This window comes from Boleophthalmus pectinirostris, unplaced genomic scaffold, assembly GCF_026225935.1.
Source record: "Boleophthalmus pectinirostris isolate CB_2022bp ecotype Guang Dong unplaced genomic scaffold, ASM2622593v1 HiC_scaffold_4, whole genome shotgun sequence".
Taxonomy (NCBI): domain Eukaryota; kingdom Metazoa; phylum Chordata; class Actinopteri; order Gobiiformes; family Gobiidae; genus Boleophthalmus; species Boleophthalmus pectinirostris.
Window position 1 is genome coordinate 7,190,651 of NW_026571353.1, and position 21,278 is coordinate 7,211,928.

A 21,278-nucleotide genomic window follows, 5' to 3' on the forward strand; every position below is an offset into this window, starting at 1 on the left:
GCCGAGGGCCAGATTAAAAATCTTGGAGGGCCATATGTTTGACACCCCTGACATAGACCATGATCCTTCGGTGTTGTTAGTGCAGACTACATGAAGAAATAACTGGTATTAAGCACTTTTACATCTTAATTCTTCATATTATAGCAGTTCCAAAGGCATTTCAAGGTTTGTCCAAGGCGTTTAAAAGGAAAAGTTGTATACACACAATTTGAAAGCCTCCACAAAATACTGCAATAAATATCGAACCGTGAGATGCATATCGTATCGAGGGATTTTGATATCATTACATCCCTTTATAGAACGCTGTGACGTCATTTGAAAACGACCAATTCTGAACAGTGTACTCACGATCCAGCCGCCTCCGTCCGTGGCCATGTCGCAGTAGACCTGCATGGGCTGGTTCTCGTCTCCTCCCACAAACACAGTGTACAGACCAGAGGACGTGTCTCCGTTCAGCAGGGCCTGGGAGCAGTCTTTGGGATGTCGGTACAGCACGCCAGCTACAAACACAAACAGACACGCTTTTTGAATCATCTGATATAGGGTGATATAGTAGCTCAGTTGGCAGAATGTTTGTCCACTGATCCGAAGGTTGGCCATTTGAATCCTACTCGACATAAACGTCATTGGTTGAGGTGCGATTTCAGCTCCCACAGATGGATGCTGTTGATGTGTCCTTGGGCAAGACACTTAACCCACTTCGTCCCCAGTGTCTGCGTACAGCGGTGTATGAATGTGTGTGTGAATGTGTGAGTGCTTCCTTGTTGGAAAGCGCTTTGAGGACCTCGAAAGTGGAAAAGACATGTATAAAAATGTCTCGATGGCCACAGCATTAAAGTACGTAAGATAAGTTTTGACAGTTCTTTAATTTCTACTTCTACAAGTTAAGGCCGTCACACATTACAAGAGAATTTGCCCGATTTAGGCTGTTATTTGCTTCTCTCTGAGTTCAGGGAAGCATGACCCGACTTTCTGTCTCTGTGTGCAAATTTAAAGACATTATTATCCATCCATATTATCCATAGAATTTGTCCTCCGCTAATAATGACACCCAGTCCACAAAACCGCGCTGTTAATTCAGTTTGAGGCGTTTTTAAAAAGTAAAAAGGCGAGAGTACTTCCTCATGTGTGTTTGTTTACATCCACCCAACACGGATCGAGGTGAAGCTGCAGATTCGCGATAGTGACTCTACTTCCTGTAAACTTTATCGCCAATCTTTTATGCTTTAAAAATTGTGTATCTGAAGTACTGCGCCACATTTCACAAATAATAATAACACCGTTTTGACTTGTATCTAAACTAGAAGTGCAGTGCTCTGATCTTTTGAACACTCAACGAGTGCATAAAGAGGAAAATGCACTCATGACTAGCATTTACTGTACCAGTGTTTGGTAAAAGCTCTTGTATTTTTACAGCTACAGTAGAGCCCACACTGGGTTTTACTTACTGGTGGTGAAGACTGTTGTGATCACTTTGCTCCTCTTGGGTCCAGCGATGGCCTGCAGTTTCACCGTGTAAACAGTGGAGGCGCTCAACTGGGCCATGTTATAGGAGACCGCAGTGGGACTGAGCACCACCTCCTGAAATACACACACACATAGAGTTCATGTGTTTAGATAGATAGTTGTTGTAGGGAGTATTATCTGTTACATAACGGTGAGTTGTACAGTTGTAGGGAGTATTATCTGTTACATAAAGGTGAGTTGTACAGTCGTAGGGAGTATTATCTGTTACATAAGGGTGAGTTGTTATATAGTTGTAGGGAGTATTATCTGTTACATAAGGGTGAGTTTGTTGTACAGTCATAGGGAGTATTATCTGTTATATAAGAGTGTTGTTGTACAGTTGTAGGGAGTATTATCTGTTACATAAGGGTGAGTTTTGTACAGTTGTAGGGAGTATTATCTGTTACATAAGGGTGAGTTGCTGTACAGTTGTAAGGAGTATTATCTGTTACATAAGGGTGAGTTGTACAGTTGTAGGGAGTATTATCTGTTACATAAGGGTGAGTTGTTGTACAGTTGTAGGGAGTATTATCTGTTATATTAGAGTGAGTTGTACAGTTGTAGGGAGTATTATCTGTTACATAAGAGTGAGTTGTTGTACAGTTGTAGGGAGTATTATCTGTTACATAAGAGTGAGTTGCTGTACAGTTGTAAGGAGTATTATCTGTTACATAAGAGTGAGTTGTACAGTTGTAGGGAGTATTATCTGTTACATAAGGGTGAGTTGTACAGTTGTAGGGAGTATTATCTGTTACATAAGGCTGAGTTGTTGTACAGTACAGTAGTAGGGAGTATTATCTGTTACATAAGGGTGAGTTGTATTATTGTCTGCTATTTTAGTTTTGTTATTTATATTATTTATTATATATTTATTTGATAATTTATAGGAAATTCAACTCCAGAGACAAATGAGCGGGGTGACTGACGCGTATGGAGCCGTCTGCCTCGGACACAAAGGTCAGGATGTAGCCGGTGATGTCAGCGCGTGGTGGTTTCCATGTCAACAGGGCCGTCTCCGTTTGGATGTTACTGGCGAGCAGGTCGTGAGGGGCATCCACATCTGCACGGACATTTAGACACATTTCAGTCAGCACGTTGATTTCTAAGGCAAGTTTCACTATCTCACTTATAACTGGATTTCTTTATAAAACTTCTTTATAAAACTTCTTTATAAAACAATCATTTATAGACTCACAATGACCAGCTGACCTTTATTTGTGTGATAGTCTAAATAGATGGAAGCAACTGCCTATGATGAGTCTGCAGTTGATGCTGATTTTATTTTGACTTGGTTTATGTGTTAATAAATCTGTAATTATTGTAATTTCGCTACTGTAAGTTTATTTTTTCACTAATGCTTCAAAATCTGTGTATCATTTGTTCATTCGTTTTTCAATATAAAACCAAAAATAAGAAAATGAAAAAACAGCTATTTTCTTCATTATTTGTCTCCTAAACCAAAATGAAAACGCGCATAATGATTTGTTTTTTCAGTTCTCGATTTTTTGTTTAAATGAATAATGGAAAAAACTAATAACTGCCGTTTACGTGACTTAAACTGCGATGCCGGACTGAACCAGGACTTAACCAGGACTGGTCTGGTCCAGGTCTCAGTCCCAGTCTGGTCCTGGTCTCAATCACGGTATGGTCCTGGTCTGGTCCCGGCCTCAGTCCTGGTCTGAGTCCCAGTCTCAGTCCTGGTCCTGGACTCCCAGACTCAGTCCTGGTCTGATCCCAGTCTAAGTCCTGGTCTCAGTCCCAGTCTGGTTCCTGTCTGGTCCCGCACCTGGTTTAGTCCTGGTTTAGTCCTGGTTCAGTCTGGCATCGCAGTTTAAGTCACGTAAATGGGAAATGGCCATTATTTGTTTTTTCCATTTTTCATTTAAATACAAAATCAAAAAATGAAAAAACAAATCATTATGTGTTTTTTCATTTTGGTTTTGGAGACAAATAATTAAGAAAATAGTTGTTTTTTTGTTTTCTTATTTTTGGTTTTATACTGAAAAATGAATGAACGAATGATACACTGATTCTTCAAAATGTGATGGCATCAACTACAAACACATTGTTAATGCCAGCTGAATGGACTTTAAATCATAAAAATATATGGCAAGTTTATAATAATGACACTACACACACTATAGAAATAAAAATAAGTTTATAAAGAGGATTTACTGACTGAGGATTTACTGCTATAAGATTTCTTCTCAAACAGTAAATTGAGTGACAGACCTCCTGCCATCTGAAATTATGACATAAAAAACGCTACAACATAAACCCGGACTATATACTACTGTCATTATGGCACAGACCTGTAGTGAACTCCGTGGTGGTGGCGGCGCTCTTGGCCGTGTCTCTCACTGCGTACACCTTCACTGTGTAGTGAGTGGCCGGGGTCAGAGACGACATCTCAAACTCCACCACGTTCCCGGAGACGCGCTCCATCACAGGCGCCACTAGGGGGCACACACAACACATATTTAAGACAAACGGTTTCCCTTTGGCAGTTTGTTTTTTTATCCTAAAACATGTTTATTATAATGTGTTCTGTAAGTTGACAGCAAAGTGTGGCATGGCTGAGGAGTTTCTAAAAGTGCTGGAAAGCTAGTGAGAAATTGGAGAGAAGCTGAATTTTTATACTTAGAGTTTGACACTGACAAACATGTTTTAGTGAGATGCACTGAGTTCTAATGCAGTGAACTTGTGGCTCATTTACAGTCTCCACAGAATATGCATTTTATACAATATTAACAGTTTAGTATTAGGGATGTAACAATATCCAAATCTCACAGTACGATATTTTCACAATATACATCTCACGGTACGGTGTTTATTGTAATATTTTGTTGGAGGCTAACGAAATAGTGAATATTCTACTTTTTCCTCTTAAAATGCCTTGATAAGACTTAATTCTTCTTATTAATAGTTAATAGAACTGTTATTTTTTCATGTAGTTTGCACCAAAATGGAGCAAAGGATCATGGTCGATGTAGTTCCCTCTGTTTTTTAGCTCTTGCTGCACCATAATAATGAATTTAAGCAAAGAAACTTGTGATTCAGTATATTGTGATGGTCCATGATATTACTGAGAGACTTTTGACGATACGGAATCACGATATTATGGTTACTGTTACACCCCTATTTAGTATCAGTACCGTCAAATGAGTAACTCATTTATAAACAAGTTTTCGTTTTGAAAATATAAGAGCTGAACCAAAATGAGGGTGAACCGCCTAACTCTAAAAACGAAATCTTCAAGGTATCCTGTAGTACAGAAGTGTAGTTTAGTGCAGGGGTTCTTAACCTTTTCAATCTTAGGGCCTGACTTTTTCTGAACAAAGTAACTTGGGACCCTATCTCATATGCATATATATAATGCATTATGTTGTACTGATTGTGCGGCCCCCAAGGAGGTGGTCGCGGCCCTATGGTTAAGAATCGCTGGTTTAGTGTACACCAAAGTACTACCTAAGACAATATTGGCGTATCAAGTATCACTGGTTACAAAATTTAAGCCTAAAGTAGGTACATATAATAATAATAATAAAATAATATGATTATATGTAATAATAATGATTAACCCAAAGGAGGACATTAAATATTAAAAGAAGAATTATCTCTAAATAAATCAAACTCTAGAGGGCCTTGTTGGAGTAATACTGTTGTACTGTACTAGTATATATGTCTGTGCTGTAGTACCTGAGTCGGCGCTGTAGGTGATGACGTAACCGTCCACAGTGGCGATGGCTGGTTGCCATAGCAGCAGAGCCTCTGTGTCTGTGATGTTCACTGCATTGAGACCACTGGGTTTGTCCAGGGCTGGAGACACACAAGACTCTCATTAGACCACACCTTCATTTAGATGTGGACATTTCAAAGTGGAGCAGATTTAGGCAACTAGTATTATATAGCAGTAGCAGTACTATTAGCAACAACAGAACAGTAGAAGTAGCAGAAGTAGTAGTAGTACTAGTAGTAGCAGCGTCCATAGTATTAATCACAGTAGTAGCAGTAATGACAGTATGTAGTATGTATGAAGTAAGAGCTTTAATATTTTTGATGATAGTAGTAGCAAAGGAATTACTGCTTGTTACATGATCATTAGTAGTAGTAGTAGTCGTCACTGTCATCATAGTAGTAGTATAATTGCAGTAGCAGTAGTAGCAGAGGCAGTAATTAGTTTTACATGAATTAGTAATAAGAGCAGTAGTAGCAGTAGTAGTAGCAGCAGTAGTAGCAGTAGTAGTAGTAGTAGTAGTAGTAGTAGTAGTAGTAGCCGCTTCCATAGTATTAATCACTGTAGTAGCAGTAATGACAGTATGTAGTATGTATGTTTGATGATTGTTTGATGATATATGACGAGTATAGGAGTTACTGTTTGTTACATGATCATTAGTAGATTAGTAGATTAGAAGATGTAACCATCACACAAAAAGTTGGATGGAAGGTACAAGTTACGTGGCTGTAGCAGAGTCCTGCACCAGGTCTTGTATGGGCAACTATGGGTATGTGTGTAGGTAATCGGGTAGACCTCTGCACTGGAACACCCTCCTGCGGTCACCCCTGAGCCCGTCCAGACAGTGAGTCCTGGTTTAGTCCTGGTTTAGTCCTGGTTTGGTCCTGGTTTAGTCCTAGTTTAGTCCTGGTTTAGACCTGGTTTAGTCCTAGTTTAGTCCTGGTTTAGTCCTAGTTTAGTCCTGGTTTAGTCCTATTTCAGTCCTGGTTTAGACCTGGTTTAGACCTAGTTTAGTCTTGGTTCAGTCCGGGTTCAGCTCTGGTTCAGTTGTGGTTCAGTCCGGGTTCAGTCCATATACGGTGCAAAAGTTCAGCATCTTCGCAGTTATTTTGGTGAGAGTAACTTAAAGTAATGCAATAGTAATGTAATTCCTTACATTTTAAATGCAGTAATATTGTAATGTAACAAATTACTTTGAAATGACAGTAATAAATCATAAATAACACATTACAGTTTTAAAGTAACTTGCCCATCAGTGTGTTTCACCAAAGGAGTACTAGTAGCAGTATTTACCTGTAGTGACAGTGCCAGCCCCCGGTTCACTCTCTCTCTCTCCTTTAATGGCCACCACGGTGACCTCGTACGTGACCCCTGGAGTCAGGTTGGGCAGCCCCGACTGGGAATCGAACCCGTCCACGCTCAGGGTCTTTGCACTCGCCCCTGAAATGAACATGGATGCAAATGACATTCACAAAAGCAAATATTAGAAGAAAACAAGTTCTCAAATGTGCATAAGAATTCACTATAAAGCCAGTAAAGATGATTATAATTTTAAAAACCACTTTCAATTTAATATCCTCCAAAAGCTGTCTGTAATATGACGTTATGAAAGTCTGCAGGTTTGTATCTAGGTACGATAGGCTTCACTATTTTCTGAAGCTGCTGTGTAGTTATGTCCACAGATTTTTTTGTGGCCACCAGGGGGCAGTGTGAGACAGCAATACAAGTGCAAAAAAAGCTCACTACCCAGGCCTGTGTGTAGTAAAACATGAGAAGAATAAGACCAAATTGATGATTACAAATACAAATGACTGAAATATGGAACTTTTAATACATTTACAATAGTAATATATTATAATGCCATAGTGTTTTTTCATTATAGTCGTTGCTATTTAAAGGACTCATATTAAGATTTCGAATAAATAATAAATACTTTGAGAATCCGTGTATCATTCGTTCATTAGTTTTTCAATATAAAACCAAAAATAAGAAAATGAAAAACTATTAATTTTTTTCAGTTTTTGATTTTGTGTTTAAATGAATAACGGAAAAAACGTTTACGTGACTTAAACTGCGATGCCGGACTCAACCAGGACTCAACCAGGACTAAACCAGGACTAAACCAGGACTAAACCATTTTCAGTCCTGGTCTCAGTCCCGGTCTGGTCCTGGTCTGGTCCCGGAACTGGTTCAGTCCTGGTTCAGTCCAGCAGTCACGTAAACATTTTTTCCGTTATTCATTTAAACACAAAAATCGAAAACTGAAAAAATTAATCGTTATTTGTTTTTTTCATTTTGGTTTTGGAGACAAATAATGAAGAAAACAGTTATTTTTTTTGTTTTCTTAGTTTTGGTTTTATATTGAAAAATGAATGAACGAATGATACACAGATTTTCAATGTGGTTTTTAATTACAAATGGCAAATAAATGAATGTAACCTGACCAATAATTTCCTTAAAAATTGGCAAAAAAAGATCACTACATTTCTATTTATATTATTTTATGACAACAACTATGAGCCTGAGGTGGGCTGGCAGAGTGGTTAGCATTGCAGTCCAGTCTCACAACCAGACATTTACTGAAATTCCCTGCATAAACACGTATTTTAGCCATGTAATTGTACTTTAATACGAGTAGTAATTTCCCAAACTCTTTCCACTTTCCAGTCTTACCTCCGTGTGCAGGTACATAGGTGACCCTGTAGCTGTCCACGCGCGCTCTCGGCACCACCCAGTGGACGATGGCCGAAGTGTCCGTCACATCGGAGAAGCGGATGCCTTTAGGAGCTCCCAGGTCTGCGATAAAAGAGGAAAAGGGGCAAGAATATAAAGGAATTAGACACTGTTCGGTTGGATTTAGCGCTGAGGACGAGGACGAGACTACTTTTTGGATTAGAAAATTTGAACATACAATTTGTGGAATTAAAAGGAAAGACGGTTACTTTTCTACCAGTAGTTAAAGGGAGATGTGGGTTTCACTGTTTCAGTTACTTTTTTGATCCCCTTTTTACCCCAAAGACCAGATTGACTGCTTTATCATGCCAATGACTTTTCCCCACCCACTCTTCCTATTGGTCAATCACCATCATGATGAGTGAGCGACACGCAGATCCAACCAATCAAAGACAAGAGTGAACTGTCAGAAGAAGCCGATACCTTTTGTCAACAGTATAAAGTCTATAAAAGGTTACATACATATTTAGATATATGTTGCTTAATCCAGGGGCGTCAAACTCATTTTGGTCCAGGGGCCGTATCCAACCTACTTTGATCCCAAATGGGCTGGATCAGTAAACTTATGACATATATACCCCAAAAATAGCAATAAATGCAAATCTATTACAGAAATCTTTTTACAAACATTATAATATTATGGACAACCTGAAACTTTAAGAAAAATGCAATTTCAATACAATGTTTTAACATGAACTTGTATACAAATAGGAATAAGTCCAATTTTTCTTGGAAAATCCTGCACTCGGCCCCACTTTTCTCATGTTGCACATTTTTCTGATGAGGGTGTCACGGTCAACAGTCACAACGATCGTCCTTTAAGAGCGTTTGGAAAGAGGCAAGTCTTCATTTGTGCTGCTCTGGTGGGAGGGGCCACGTACAGAGACGCTGGAGACGCAGCTATGCTCAGCACCGCAGAAAATTACCAATATTTTAATAGAAAATATAATTAAAATGTTTTAGAAGAAAATCAGCTGAGGACCAGATTAAAGGTCTTGGAGGGCCGGATCCAGCCCCCGAGCCATATGGTTGACACCCCTGGCTTAATCCTACTGTAACCTCCTGAGACCCGACCCATCCAGGTGTGTCCTTTATAGTGGACACTGAGTTTACCAGTCGATCTTTTAAATGTTGTGAAGTGTTGACACTCTTTATGAAATAGGGCTGGGGGATTATAGGATACTATCATGTCCAGAATAAAAAAGGAACTCAAAAGGAGTTAGTTTGTGGCTGCAATATGACAAAAAAAAAAAAAAAAAAAAAAAAAAAAAGAAATGAAAAGGGAGAAACTTTCTGAGGTGACTGTAGAAGCTTGTGAGAGATGTTGGTCATCAAAAAAGACGTTTTTGTTGCTTAATTTCACACAGATTTAACACCAAAATGTCCCTGGTGTACATTACAGATGACATGTTATAAAATTATAAATAAAAATAAAATGAACAAAATCTAAATGCTAAGTTGTTCATTTACCTCCTATCAGAGAGAAAAGTATATAGTACAATACACTTTTTTTCTTTGGGTCCCAGGAGGATACAGGTATTAATTTGAAAACCATACAGTATTTATTTTCTTTGGCGTGTCCCATGAAAATAAATGGGAAAAGGTATCAGAACATTTGCTGGCATACATGTAATTGTTAAAACTGTCCTAAATTCCAGTTTTTAGTTTACATAAGATTTGAACAAGAGCAAATACTTCAAAATTTCTACCAGTCTGAGGGTTAGTGGTTCAATCCCAGTTCGGCCCAACACACAGTGTCATTATATCCTTGGAAAAGACAGTTGCAGCCTTGCTTTTGTCAGTCTACCCCAGGGCAGGTATGGCTACACAAATTAATGGGTGAATGAGTGAATGAAAGATGCAATAAATAAAGAAACATATAAATCCGATATCAGACTATTTTCTGATCGATGTTATAATGTTGTTTCCTCATCAAAAACATATCTGGAGTCGTGTTTTGTTTCATTCACACGTTTAACACACAAATCCTGCACATTTAGGCTGAGTTCTTCTCTCAGGCTACGTTTAGATGATGACGGTCTGAACAGAAGACGCAAAAAGTGGCGTCGCATCTTCACTTTTTATTTCTCCTTGAGACGAGTGTTTTCTGGAGGAAATTGGCGTGAATACGGTGACGCAAATGTGTGTGGAATTCGATTGTGTATGCATGCCAGGCGGGTAGATGGTGACGCTAGGTGGCGATGTATGTGACGTAAACATCTGACCAGAGTTTTGCGTCTTGGGCAGGGTAGATGAAACTGATTGTTTACTCATTGCCGCCGGTGCCAAAAACCAAAGTACTGTTTGCGCATACTCATTAAACGTTCATTGATGTTATGTTATTTTACATTGTTGTTTTTTTTACCCTCCCTCCATTTAACATTGCACTGCAGCCCGGTTGAGTAAACCAAAAAATAGGCTAATGAAATTTTGTGAAAAAAATAAGACTTAAGTGAGTAAGTGACGTAAACATGAATGTGACGTGAGCAGATCTGACCAGAGTTTTGCGTCTTGGGCAGTGTAGATGGAAACGCTACGGCAGAGCATATTCAACTTTTCCACTCTGGAGGGTGGTTTCGGATTTTTGCGTTTTTAAGCCCCCAAAACGCTGTCACCATCTAAACAAAAGACACTTCCGATAAAATATTTTGTCCTTTTTACCCACAAGCATTCTCGTGTAAACAGAAAACTGTTCCACCTTGTGATGTAATGTGATAATACAGGAAGGACTCCACTGTGTTTTTAAACTCCATACACCTTCACTACTATCATGGGAATACTTTCGGTCATGAAATCCCCAATCTCTACACGCATCAAGAATTTTGGACTTCCGGTCATTGTGCATACCGGGAAGGATTCTTCTTCTGTACCTCTCGCTTAACAAACGGGATCCTGCTTTGTTGGCGCTCCACATACAAAATGTTCGCTGCAAACTCGGGATGATTTAGGCAGTCAAAGGTTACATCTTTCCTCCTTCCTGTGGATCAGTCCTGCCCATCGCCTTCACCTTTCACTATTTTTCAATTCCGTTGGGAAGAGAAACAGTTTGAACAGAGGTTTGCAGTCACACACATCTGATTCTCTTTTGCATCTATGGAGTTCACAAACAAATTTCTCGAGCCGTTTTCTGCTGTTAGGATCCAACAATCACACAATTACGATGTCCGAATCCCAAAACTAAAATATATCAATATCAGAACCAGAAACAAAAGTGATATGGCTCAAAAGACTTGAAAAGATCGGCTTTGTCAATAGACACATCCCACTGTAAAAACAAACATGGCGGTTTGATTCTCACTTTTTTCGGAAAATCCTTCCCAGTATGCATTGCGCAATGACCGGTAGTCCGAGATTCTTGATGCGTGTATTGAACAAAAGGACGCTTCATGACATAGCAAACTGGAACAGAACATTCTGAGCTTTGGAGATGTACACACAATGCCATGTATGTTTTTCATGAGGAAACAACATTATAACATGACTTAAAGCTCACAAGAGTCCATTTAATGTAACATAGGACATTTAAGTACATTTTTCAAGCTTATACCATCCATTTAAAGTAAAAGTAACCAGCCATCCACCCACATCTCCCAATATATGTCACTGAGCATCAATAAATGACCATCTCCACGGTCATTTTTCGTCTCCGGTTTAGAGAAGATTGTCACATGACCAAGACAAAACACGTCTATTCTGTGCCCATTCAGAACCAACAGAGCATCAGCAGAGGTTTTAGGACATAGACGCACAGAGGACAAAGCCAGAGGACGGACGGCACGGGACCCTTCGCACGGACGTCTTCGCGTGACCGTCCCGAGGAAGTTTACTTGGCCCCGTTTTAGACAAATAGTGAAAGTGCATCTCAGAGCCTCGAGGGGAGAGACCAAACCCGAATGCGCCCATGACGGTCCATAAAAGAACATACAGGAGACCAAGCAAAGGGTTACGCTGGACCCAAGACGAGTAATGGACAACGGTGATTGAACGATGAAGAAAAACATTGGACTGTGTGAAAGAACTGACTGATGACTTTAAATGATTTATGTCTTGTTTTGTAGAATAAAAGTGAGTTGTGTGTGTACTGTCTTGTGAAGGATATGATTTGAAACTAAATGCTTTTAATATTTTGGAAAATATTGTAGAAAATTACAGTGACAGAGAAATTTTGCAGTTATAAATTTTAAAAACATAAAAAAAAAAAAAAACAGACTGTTCCAGGTCAAAGCTCAAGCACAAAACATAAAAACATAATACATTTTAAGCATTTATCTAAGTTTGAGCATTATGTATTTGAGCGTTGTCAGAATTTAGTTAATTAGACCAACAATTGCACATAAAGTGAAAATGGGGAACACCGAAGGATAACGTCAGTTCGGTTTAACATCTGCAAACAATTGTACTGCAAATTCCAATAGAGATTTTGTTTTCCTCTCAGTATTTCAAAGCCGTTCCACTAAATAGTCCATAGTAGATTGATTTCCTCAAGTGTTACCCTAATACATAAGTAGCCGTTTTACTAAAAGGCAAAAAAAAAACTATTAGTAGCCCAATTTTGCTATTATCTTTGCAAAGAAAATGTCCTAAATGCTACTGACATTATCCGAGTCAAGTCCTAATGACCTTGAATTACTTGAATTTTATGTTTCCATGTTGTGTGCGGACTAGACCCTATACAATTTGAACACATGGGTGAAATGTGCAAGCTATAATGGAATACTTAAGAGAAGCCAATAGCCCGTGACTATGTGTAATGGAGGAGCGATGGTGGTGAACCAATCATCAGTCATTTCAGTCAACACGAACACGAACACAACAGCAACGGCTCTCAAACTTCGCATTCGAAGTACCACCTCAGCAAATATATGGCACAGGCGTAGTAAATGTGACTAAAATCAGCATAAATTACGACTAGACCATGTTCAGGATTTAAAATTGGCATTGGCGTTCCCGAAATTTCAAAGTGCATTGTGTGACTTTGCGGGTGGAGCGTCCGTCAAAAGCTTTTCTCCGTGAATATGTTATTTTATCGTCTGGAATGTTTCACAGTATGACATTAAACCTTTCGATCTTCATGGAGAACAAACCGGACCAAGTTGGAGGTCAGATCTGTGGAGAGGCGACCCCACTCACAGTCACATTGTAAAGAGTTCACTTGCATTCAGCAGGTTTACTTAACTCACAGCTACAAATTTGTGGATCTTAATGATTGTGGTAAAATAACAGTTTAGGTCAGGGTCAATTTGAATGACCGAGCTTTATTATTTCATCGCTACACAAGTTACGATGTGTTTTGAACATAAGCCGAACAAAAGTTTTACTGCGTTTTTTTCTACTAATAAATATTCAAATCCTTGTGTACATGATGCACATCTAAATGGTATTATTGTACTCTAACTTGTGTATAGAAGTAACATTTACTTGCTCAACTCAAGGCAATCCTTTTCCATGTTTTTACCAAATAAGATGAATTTACTCTTAAAGTAAAGGTTACTTGCTAAATTCAAGGCAAGTGATTGGTTTTCTAGTTTTTTTTTTTAGGTAAGGTTAATTTTGTCTTAAAGTAAAAGTTACAACATATTTCAGATTTGAGGAACTGACTGATTCGTTGGCACAGCTTCACAACATGAGTTCTATGAATAAAAACTAAAGTAAACTTAACTTGCTGTGCCTAGTTTGATGAACGAGGGATTTACTGTACACCAAACTGAGGAATGACTTGTAAACTCATCTTTAGATTAGTCACATTTTTCAAGGCAATCGATTTCCTAGATTTTTTCAAGTGAGGTTAATTTATTAGATTTTACAGTGCAGAATGTCTGTTTTTCGAAGTATTTTTAAGCTTTAAAACGACCTGGAATTGAATAAATGTAAGACAGAGATATTTAATGTCATACTGTGGAACATTCCAGGTAGAGCACAGACCCCCAACCAAAAAGTTACACAGTGGACCTTTAACCGTAACAATGCTAACACTAGTATCAAGTTAGTCTTTTCAGAATTCCGATTCAGGACTGAACCAGGTCTAAATCAGGTCAAATTGTAACAAAATTTTGACTAATCTAGATCTTGTTCGTAACAATCTGCTGCATTCTAACAATATTTAATTCCAAAGATACTCCAAAGTACTTGAAAGAGGCAGGTACATGAACATCAGTTTGAGAACCAACGAACAGAGTTGTCTGGTGGAATGTCTGTCACATGCTTGTTTCCATGGAGATATTATTGCTTTGCCTGGAATGTTCCATGGTATGACATTAAACACCTCTCCCTAGATCTGACCTGTAACGTAGCCTATAGTTGTCTCTTTTGAAATAGATTTAATCTCTACTGTGGAACATTCTAGACAAAGCAATAGCATCTCCGTGAGGACAAGCAGGTGATGAACACTCCACCAGAAAGGTTGCGCAATGCACCTTTGACTCAGAAGACACCACAGATACACCCAACAAAAGCAAAACAGGACAACGAAGCCAACTACTGCCAAATCTAAACAAAAGACCAACATAAAATTGTCATGGAAGTTCTTTAAACTATAGTTAGTAGAAAAAAAACACCTCTATGCCACAATTGTTAGCACAGCCATGGATCCCAACACCACAAAGAACGCAGACATCTTCTAGACAAGGACAATTCAAGCGCCGGCGTCCCATAATATACCTGTTCGAACCTGCTCCGTCAAGGACTTGGAGCGCTTTTGCGAAACCAGCCCAAATATTTCAACATTATATTCCGTGTCTTCGTTCAGGTATTTAAAATCCGCGTTCCTTTCGTCTCCACTTAGGACCAGCTCTTGGGGCTCTGAGGAACCATCTGCGTGACTTAGCATAACGACAAAAGTATCAAACGCGTAGTCTTCCGCCTCCCAGGACAGCTTAAAACTCTCAGTGGTGATGTCCGATACTTGGAGACTGGTGATTTCCGGTTCGGTCTCTGGGTGAGATAAAAAGTCAGTGCTTCGTTGGTAGTTTGAAAGTTGGAATTTTTTGGAGGAAGTAGTATTAGAGTTTGAGGAAGAAATAAGGTGAAGTTTTGATTCGGGTACGAAGTTCTACCATGAAAAAAGCGTTAAAAAGTAGTAGAAGTAGAAGTTTAGACTTGGAGGTTGCGATAAGAAAAAATATGAGTTACATTCTAGGCTTGCAAAGGTACTATAGCAATACAGAAAATAGCAAAGAAGTGTTATTTATTTCACACACACATGCAAAATGAAATTAAAAAAAAAAGAAAAAGTAAGATTTTGACTTGGTAAGGAGAAGCATACAGAGACGTAACTTAAGTAGCCCTACATAAGCTAGTAATTATCAAAATTATGGCAAGATCTTTTTTTCCAAGATGGAGTCGTTAATATGTTTCACAACTATTCCTGGAAAGTACTTGGAACTCATATTGTTGAGACATACTTAAAGGTTTCGCAAATTTGACTCTTGTGAGCTTTAAGTCATGTTATAATGCTGTTAAATCCTCAAAACAGACCTGAATTTGTGTTTGGTTTCAATCCCACGTGTTTGAGTAACTCTTTATTATTAGTCTGTCTACATCTCCAAAGCTCAAAATGCTCTGTTCCACCTTCATTAGAATCATTTAGATAATTTCAGCCCTGGAATTACACATCTCTACTCAACAAAAGGTAAAAGCTTCATGACATCACACCTTATATTTTGATATGATCATTATTATTAGTTTGTATGACCATAAATGAAAACAAAATATATCCTTACATTTTTTTCATTCTCATTGAGGTTTGTTTTGTACGATCATAAACGCTAAACTTTTGTGCCTTAGTTAACAATAGTATTAGTTTGTACGACCATGACCATGAAAAAAAAAAAAAAAAAAAAATGAAGATAAGGACTATGAAAAAAAAGTGATTGTATTTCTGTTAGATTGGTTAGTGTGTAGAACAATCTAAGTGGTGATATTAAAAAAAAAAAAAAGTCTTAACACTGTAGAAAGCTTTAAAAAAAAAAAAAAAAAGAGTATAAAGTGTTATGTTTTGAAAGATATAGAACTCTGGAATGAATGAATTATGCATTCAATTTTGTTTATTTTAATTTATATTTTCTCTCATATATACAGTAAGTTGTAAGTGAAATTGTACCGTATTTTTCTGACTAGAAGGCGCAATAGCAATAATGTTGAATTCTCTCGTCTATTTTCATACATAAGGTGCACAGGATTATAAGGTGCATTAAGCGAAACAAACGGACGACACTTGAGACTGATCCTTAGATCCATTGGCAGATCGTGGTGTAATTTGCCGAGCGTTACCTCCTTGTCTTGGTGAATGTGGATTATGAATGTGAATGTGGGTGGATCATTTAAGTTTGTTTTTTATTTCTTACGAGGACGACTCAAATATACATTGAGTAATAATGTGTTTAATGCAGCTTTGCACACATTTGTTTATGTTTTACAGAAGCGAAACTAAAAACCACATGACAAATTTGCATAAACTATAAGCTCTGACAAAACAGCTTCTGTTGGACGTCTGTCGGACTCCGCGAGGCTCCTGACTACAGTACACGTAATGCTTCGACAGTCCATTAAGAGGTGCGGCTTCCTAGTTTACCAAAGTCGTACTAAAACATTTTGACAGATTTTTGAGCACCGTGTACCACATAAAACCAGTCTGAAGTCAGTAAGCACAACCAGCATTATTTTATTATTATTTGGGGAAAATGAAATGATTTTAAGTGCGTCTTATAGTCCTAAAAGTATGGTAAATGCAAACTTGCTGTTCATACGCTTCTTTCTTTCTTGGAATTCTGTCATTGTTTTATAGGGTTTGGCATTATAAGTACATTTTACTTTAGCCTTTTGGTCATGGTCTATGGGGTTATAGTCTATGCTTTGTTTTGTTTTGTTTTGTTTTGTAGTGCTGCAAAATGACTGAATCAAACTGCTGCATCAAGGTGTAACAGACAATTCTGAGCTTTTGAGATGTAGACAGACTAAAAATAAGAGTTACTAACGTGTGGAAGAAACAAAACACAATTATATCAATGCCTGAAAGCTCACAAGAGTCAGTTTTGTGTAATAAGGGACCTTTTAAAGCCATACTGTGCTGTAGAATAACAATATCCAGCAGAAAAATACATGAACAACTTTCTGCATTCCCATTTTCTCAGCAGCTATTATTCTCCATCATTAATATCCAACATCAGTTTTAACCATCTACATCAGATTCATCGCAAAGGCCGTGCACATGCCATCTGCCCGTCTAGGAATAGTTCTCACATGTAGTCTGGTGCGCACGTCACTGCACAGTACAGATGCGTGGTTACAAGAGGTGCTCGCTACAAGCCGTCATTAAGAGCGGCTAATAATGGCAGAGACGCGAGGGGGAGGGGCCGAGAGGCAGCGGGAGGCTACAGCTGGAGACGAGAGCTAATTGGTCCAGTGAAACTTCCGCTAGCAGCACAGATGGACACGAGGCTGGACGCGCGACCAAAAGGGTTATGTACATGAGTTAAATAAAGCTAAAACTTGGAAATGTGCTTGGTTTCAGCGCACAATGTTAAAATTGTGAAAAGAGAGAAGAGGGGAAATGACTACTGCCAAGTTGGTGGTGTGGCTGGAAGAATGCAGCAGCTAGACTTGGAGATTTTTGCAATTTCCTTTAGTATATATAGTAGTTCGAATGAAAACATTAATAAAGGCAATTCAACTTTATTAGCAGTGTTTGGAAGTAACTGAATACATGTACCGAGAATATGTGTCCAGAATACACATTTTGAGTACCTGTATCCGTTTTAGGGCTGAGTATCATTAAGAAGTTGCTGATACGATACATACCTCGATACATAGGCCACGATACGATACAGTGCACTTTAGATTAGATACGATATAGTTCAAATCAATTCGATATGGTTCAATAAAAATAAAGGCTAAATCATGGCTGTGATACTAAAAGTCTTTGTTAAACCACTTCTTGTGCAAAGTTCAGTTGAAACACAAACATTTTAATCAACAAAACAGTGAAAAAGTCAAATGTGTCGCAAAAACAAGTTTCCTTCTTTAAACAAGCAACAAAACTATAGCTGTAACAAAATTATTTAGTAAAATATACCAAAAAATACTCTCGGTGATATATCGATACTGCAGCCCACGATATCGATACTGTATCATCACTTTAAACAATACGATATATTGATATTTTGATATTTTTGCACAACCTTAATCCGTTTACAGTTACTTTTTCATTTGGAGGTATTCCAAATCGATTTTCTTATCTAAAATCAGAAGAAGACATGGCAGTGCGAAGAAGTAAATGGCACTCAAAGCGCTCGCTAGATCACCGCTGAAGTAAAATAATAAGCGATCAGGTGCTCTTCAGGGATCCCGAGTAGGCAAATGACGTACTGGATGAAAAAAGGAGATCCGAGGCACTACGATATGCTTCACTATGATTTTATTTCATGTCAAACGCCCTCTTACGTCTTCATCAGGGAACGTGATGGTCATGTGTTGGGCGTTTGACATGAAATAAAATCTTAGCAAAGAATATCGGAGTGCCTCGGATATCCTTTTTTCATCCAGGACATGGCAGTATTTGATCACACAATAGGATCCATTCATGTGTACCGATGTCCTGCTAAAATGGGCTGCCCCGTCGAAATGAGGTACCAGCAGCCTAAATCGACAATGACGTCTATCGATTCACTTTCCGTTTACAATTGTATAGATCCAATAAAACCAAACCTCCCCAGTTTTACAACATATTTCTTTGGATTAGAGACAGACTTTATACTTTAGGCCATGTTTATGTGATGCAATAGCGGCGTCGCGTCTTCACTTTTTATTCTGGTTTAGAGGAAATCTGCATGCATACAGTGACGCAAAAGTGTGCGGAATTCGATTGAGTATGCATGCCGGGTTTCCGTGTACTGTATGTATGTGACGTAAACGCGTACGCGACGTGAGCAGATCTGACCAGAGTTTTGCGTCTTGGGCAGTGTAGACGGAAACGCTACGGCGGAGTGTATTAAACTTTTTCACTCTGGAGGTTGGTTTCAGATTTTGGCGTATTTAAGCCTCAAAAACGCCATCACCGTCTAAACGAAAGGCACTCCAGATAAAATATTTTGTTGTTTTTACCCGCAAGTGTTCTCATGTAAACAGGCCCTTAGTTATGACAAATTTCAACTCATTTATATAAATGTGTATAGTTCATTTGGACAGTCGTATTCTGCTCAAATAGGACTCCGACTAAAGGTAGCACATATCGACAGGACCATTTAGCCATCAAATAATGCTCCCACTGCAGAATCACCATTATTTATTATTTATATGACCATGGGTAGAGGTAGCAAATCTTGACAGGCCTATATCTTCTCTCAAATAATGCATCCACTAGAGGGAGCACACCTCACCTTTGTGATACTGGGGACACTGAAGACAAGACAATTCCTTGCAATTCAATTTTATTTATACAGCGCCTTTCTAAACAAAGTTAAAACATTTTCTACACGTGGAAACAAAGTAATGAAAATGATAACGATAAAATTAAATCATAAATCTAAACTATTCAATCGTCTAACACAACTTCTGCCTCGGGGAGCTCAAATCGACGAGAATTTAAACTGTAACAGCGCTTGGACGTGTATTTGGTAGCTCAAATCGACAAGTAGGCCAGTAGTAGACATTTGGAAACATGCGAATGACGACTTCCGATGTACTTCCCGACACTTAAACCTGGCAAAGCTTTCCAATGTCGGACCGACTCTAATCGCAGCTTCAATGTCACTTACAGGGAGCTATAAAGGAACGCTACAATGACACCTTTTTTATTTATCTATTTTTATTAATTAGACAAATTTTAATAAACAAATTAACAATTTATATATAAAAAAGAAAGAATACACTGACATCTAGATGAAGAAAACTGGGCCATTTTCTCAGTTTTCTCAGAGTTACTATCGTCAACAGAGCCCAAAGGAAGTCAACATCTTCTGGTTTTGTGACATGAGCGTGAATAGAGCCCGTTTAGGATCAAAATGCACAGAATCCTGCTTTTGTGGTGTGTGCATGTATAGTTTTTCTTTTTGTAATTTGTGATGGGACGTCCATAACAAACGGTGAAACTAAAATATCGCTTTTTCAATCCTATGTTGCATTTTGACACTATAATTTATGTTCACCTCAATGTAAAAGTATTTAGAGTATTCAGAACACAGCATTCTGATTGGACCATGTATCGGAATATGCTACAAAATAAATTCTAATGCAGGTGTTCAATATTCTGTAGCTAAATATATTTCAAAGTATTCTTCTCATCACCTGTTTATTAGTTTCAAAAGGGGAAAAAAAAAAGTGGATTGAAGGAGGAATTTGCTATGGAGCTCTACAGTCCTGCCCACGACAATTTTCCATTCATTTTTCCCAGAGACTTTGGGAAAATTCTAATATTAAGTTCAGAGAGTTCAAAGGCATTACAGAGGCTGACCAGCTCTGTGGAAACTAATATTCATAACGCGATTGTTTTAAGTCCAAAAAGCACATTTCAAACGCAAGGTTCACTGAAATGTTTTAATAAGCGGTTTAAAAGTTTCAGAAATTGAGATTTAATATGCAATTATAGGTCATTGTGGTAAAATGACCAGAGTTAAAAGTTAAAAACTGAGACAAACCTGGGTTGGGATGGTACAGTTTTCTGTATTTTGGCTAAAAAAATGACAATATATTTCCCTCTTTACAGTTGGTGGGGATCAGATTGGTCAAAAATAGGGACACGTGGGACATTTCTTATATAAAACTCAGACAAATCAATGGTTTTGGATAAATCTACTACGACAAAAGACCAGAGGTGGAATGTAACAAAGTAAAGTAGTAAAATATTGTACTTAAGTAAAAAATTGGTATCTGTACTTTACATGAGTACACTTTAAAAAGGATACTTTTTACTTCACTACATTTGAGAGCAGGTATCTGTATTTTCTACTCCACTACATTTTTCAACAGGACTGAGAAGTAAAAGTATTATTATTATTATTATTGTTTGAAAAGTTTAAGATTTTATCAAATTCATAATCTAAGTATACAAAAATATATAAATAAAAACAGCTGTAATGGCGACTCTAACAAAAACTACCATGCTAACACACACTTCCTGATTACGGGGAATTAATGTGCACTGACTAACTTTAGTAGCCTGATTCATCAGCCAGTTTCACTTTGTGGAAACAGTTTGACCTCGCAGCATTAGGATTTGTTCACTCGACGGTAGGTGGGTACTTTTTTTATTTATGCAATCACTGCTGTTTGGTCGTGACATATGTAATGCGCCAAATTCCGTAGGAAGAAG

General features: G+C 38.2%; 1 protein-coding gene across 3 annotated transcripts in view; it reads right to left on the reverse strand.

The window, feature by feature from the left end:
• Window positions 1–21,278, reverse strand: part of tncb (tenascin Cb) — a 100,710-nt gene that overhangs the window by 6,940 nt on the left and 72,492 nt on the right. For 2 of the 3 annotated variants that reach the window (XM_055161594.1, XM_055161593.1), the window contains 7 exons: window positions 7,916–8,038; window positions 6,536–6,682; window positions 5,206–5,325; window positions 3,819–3,962; window positions 2,433–2,566; window positions 1,449–1,581; window positions 349–500 (listed from right to left, as the gene is read on the reverse strand). In XM_055161594.1, the coding sequence (XP_055017569.1) occupies window positions 349–500; window positions 1,449–1,581; window positions 2,433–2,566; window positions 3,819–3,962; window positions 5,206–5,325; window positions 6,536–6,682; window positions 7,916–8,038 (953 nt within the window). Of the gene's footprint in view, window positions 1–348; window positions 501–1,448; window positions 1,582–2,432; window positions 2,567–3,818; window positions 3,963–5,205; window positions 5,326–6,535; window positions 6,683–7,915; window positions 8,039–14,632; window positions 14,906–21,278 lie in introns of all 3 variants that reach the window. The other variant, XM_020927037.2, reaches the window with a different exon arrangement.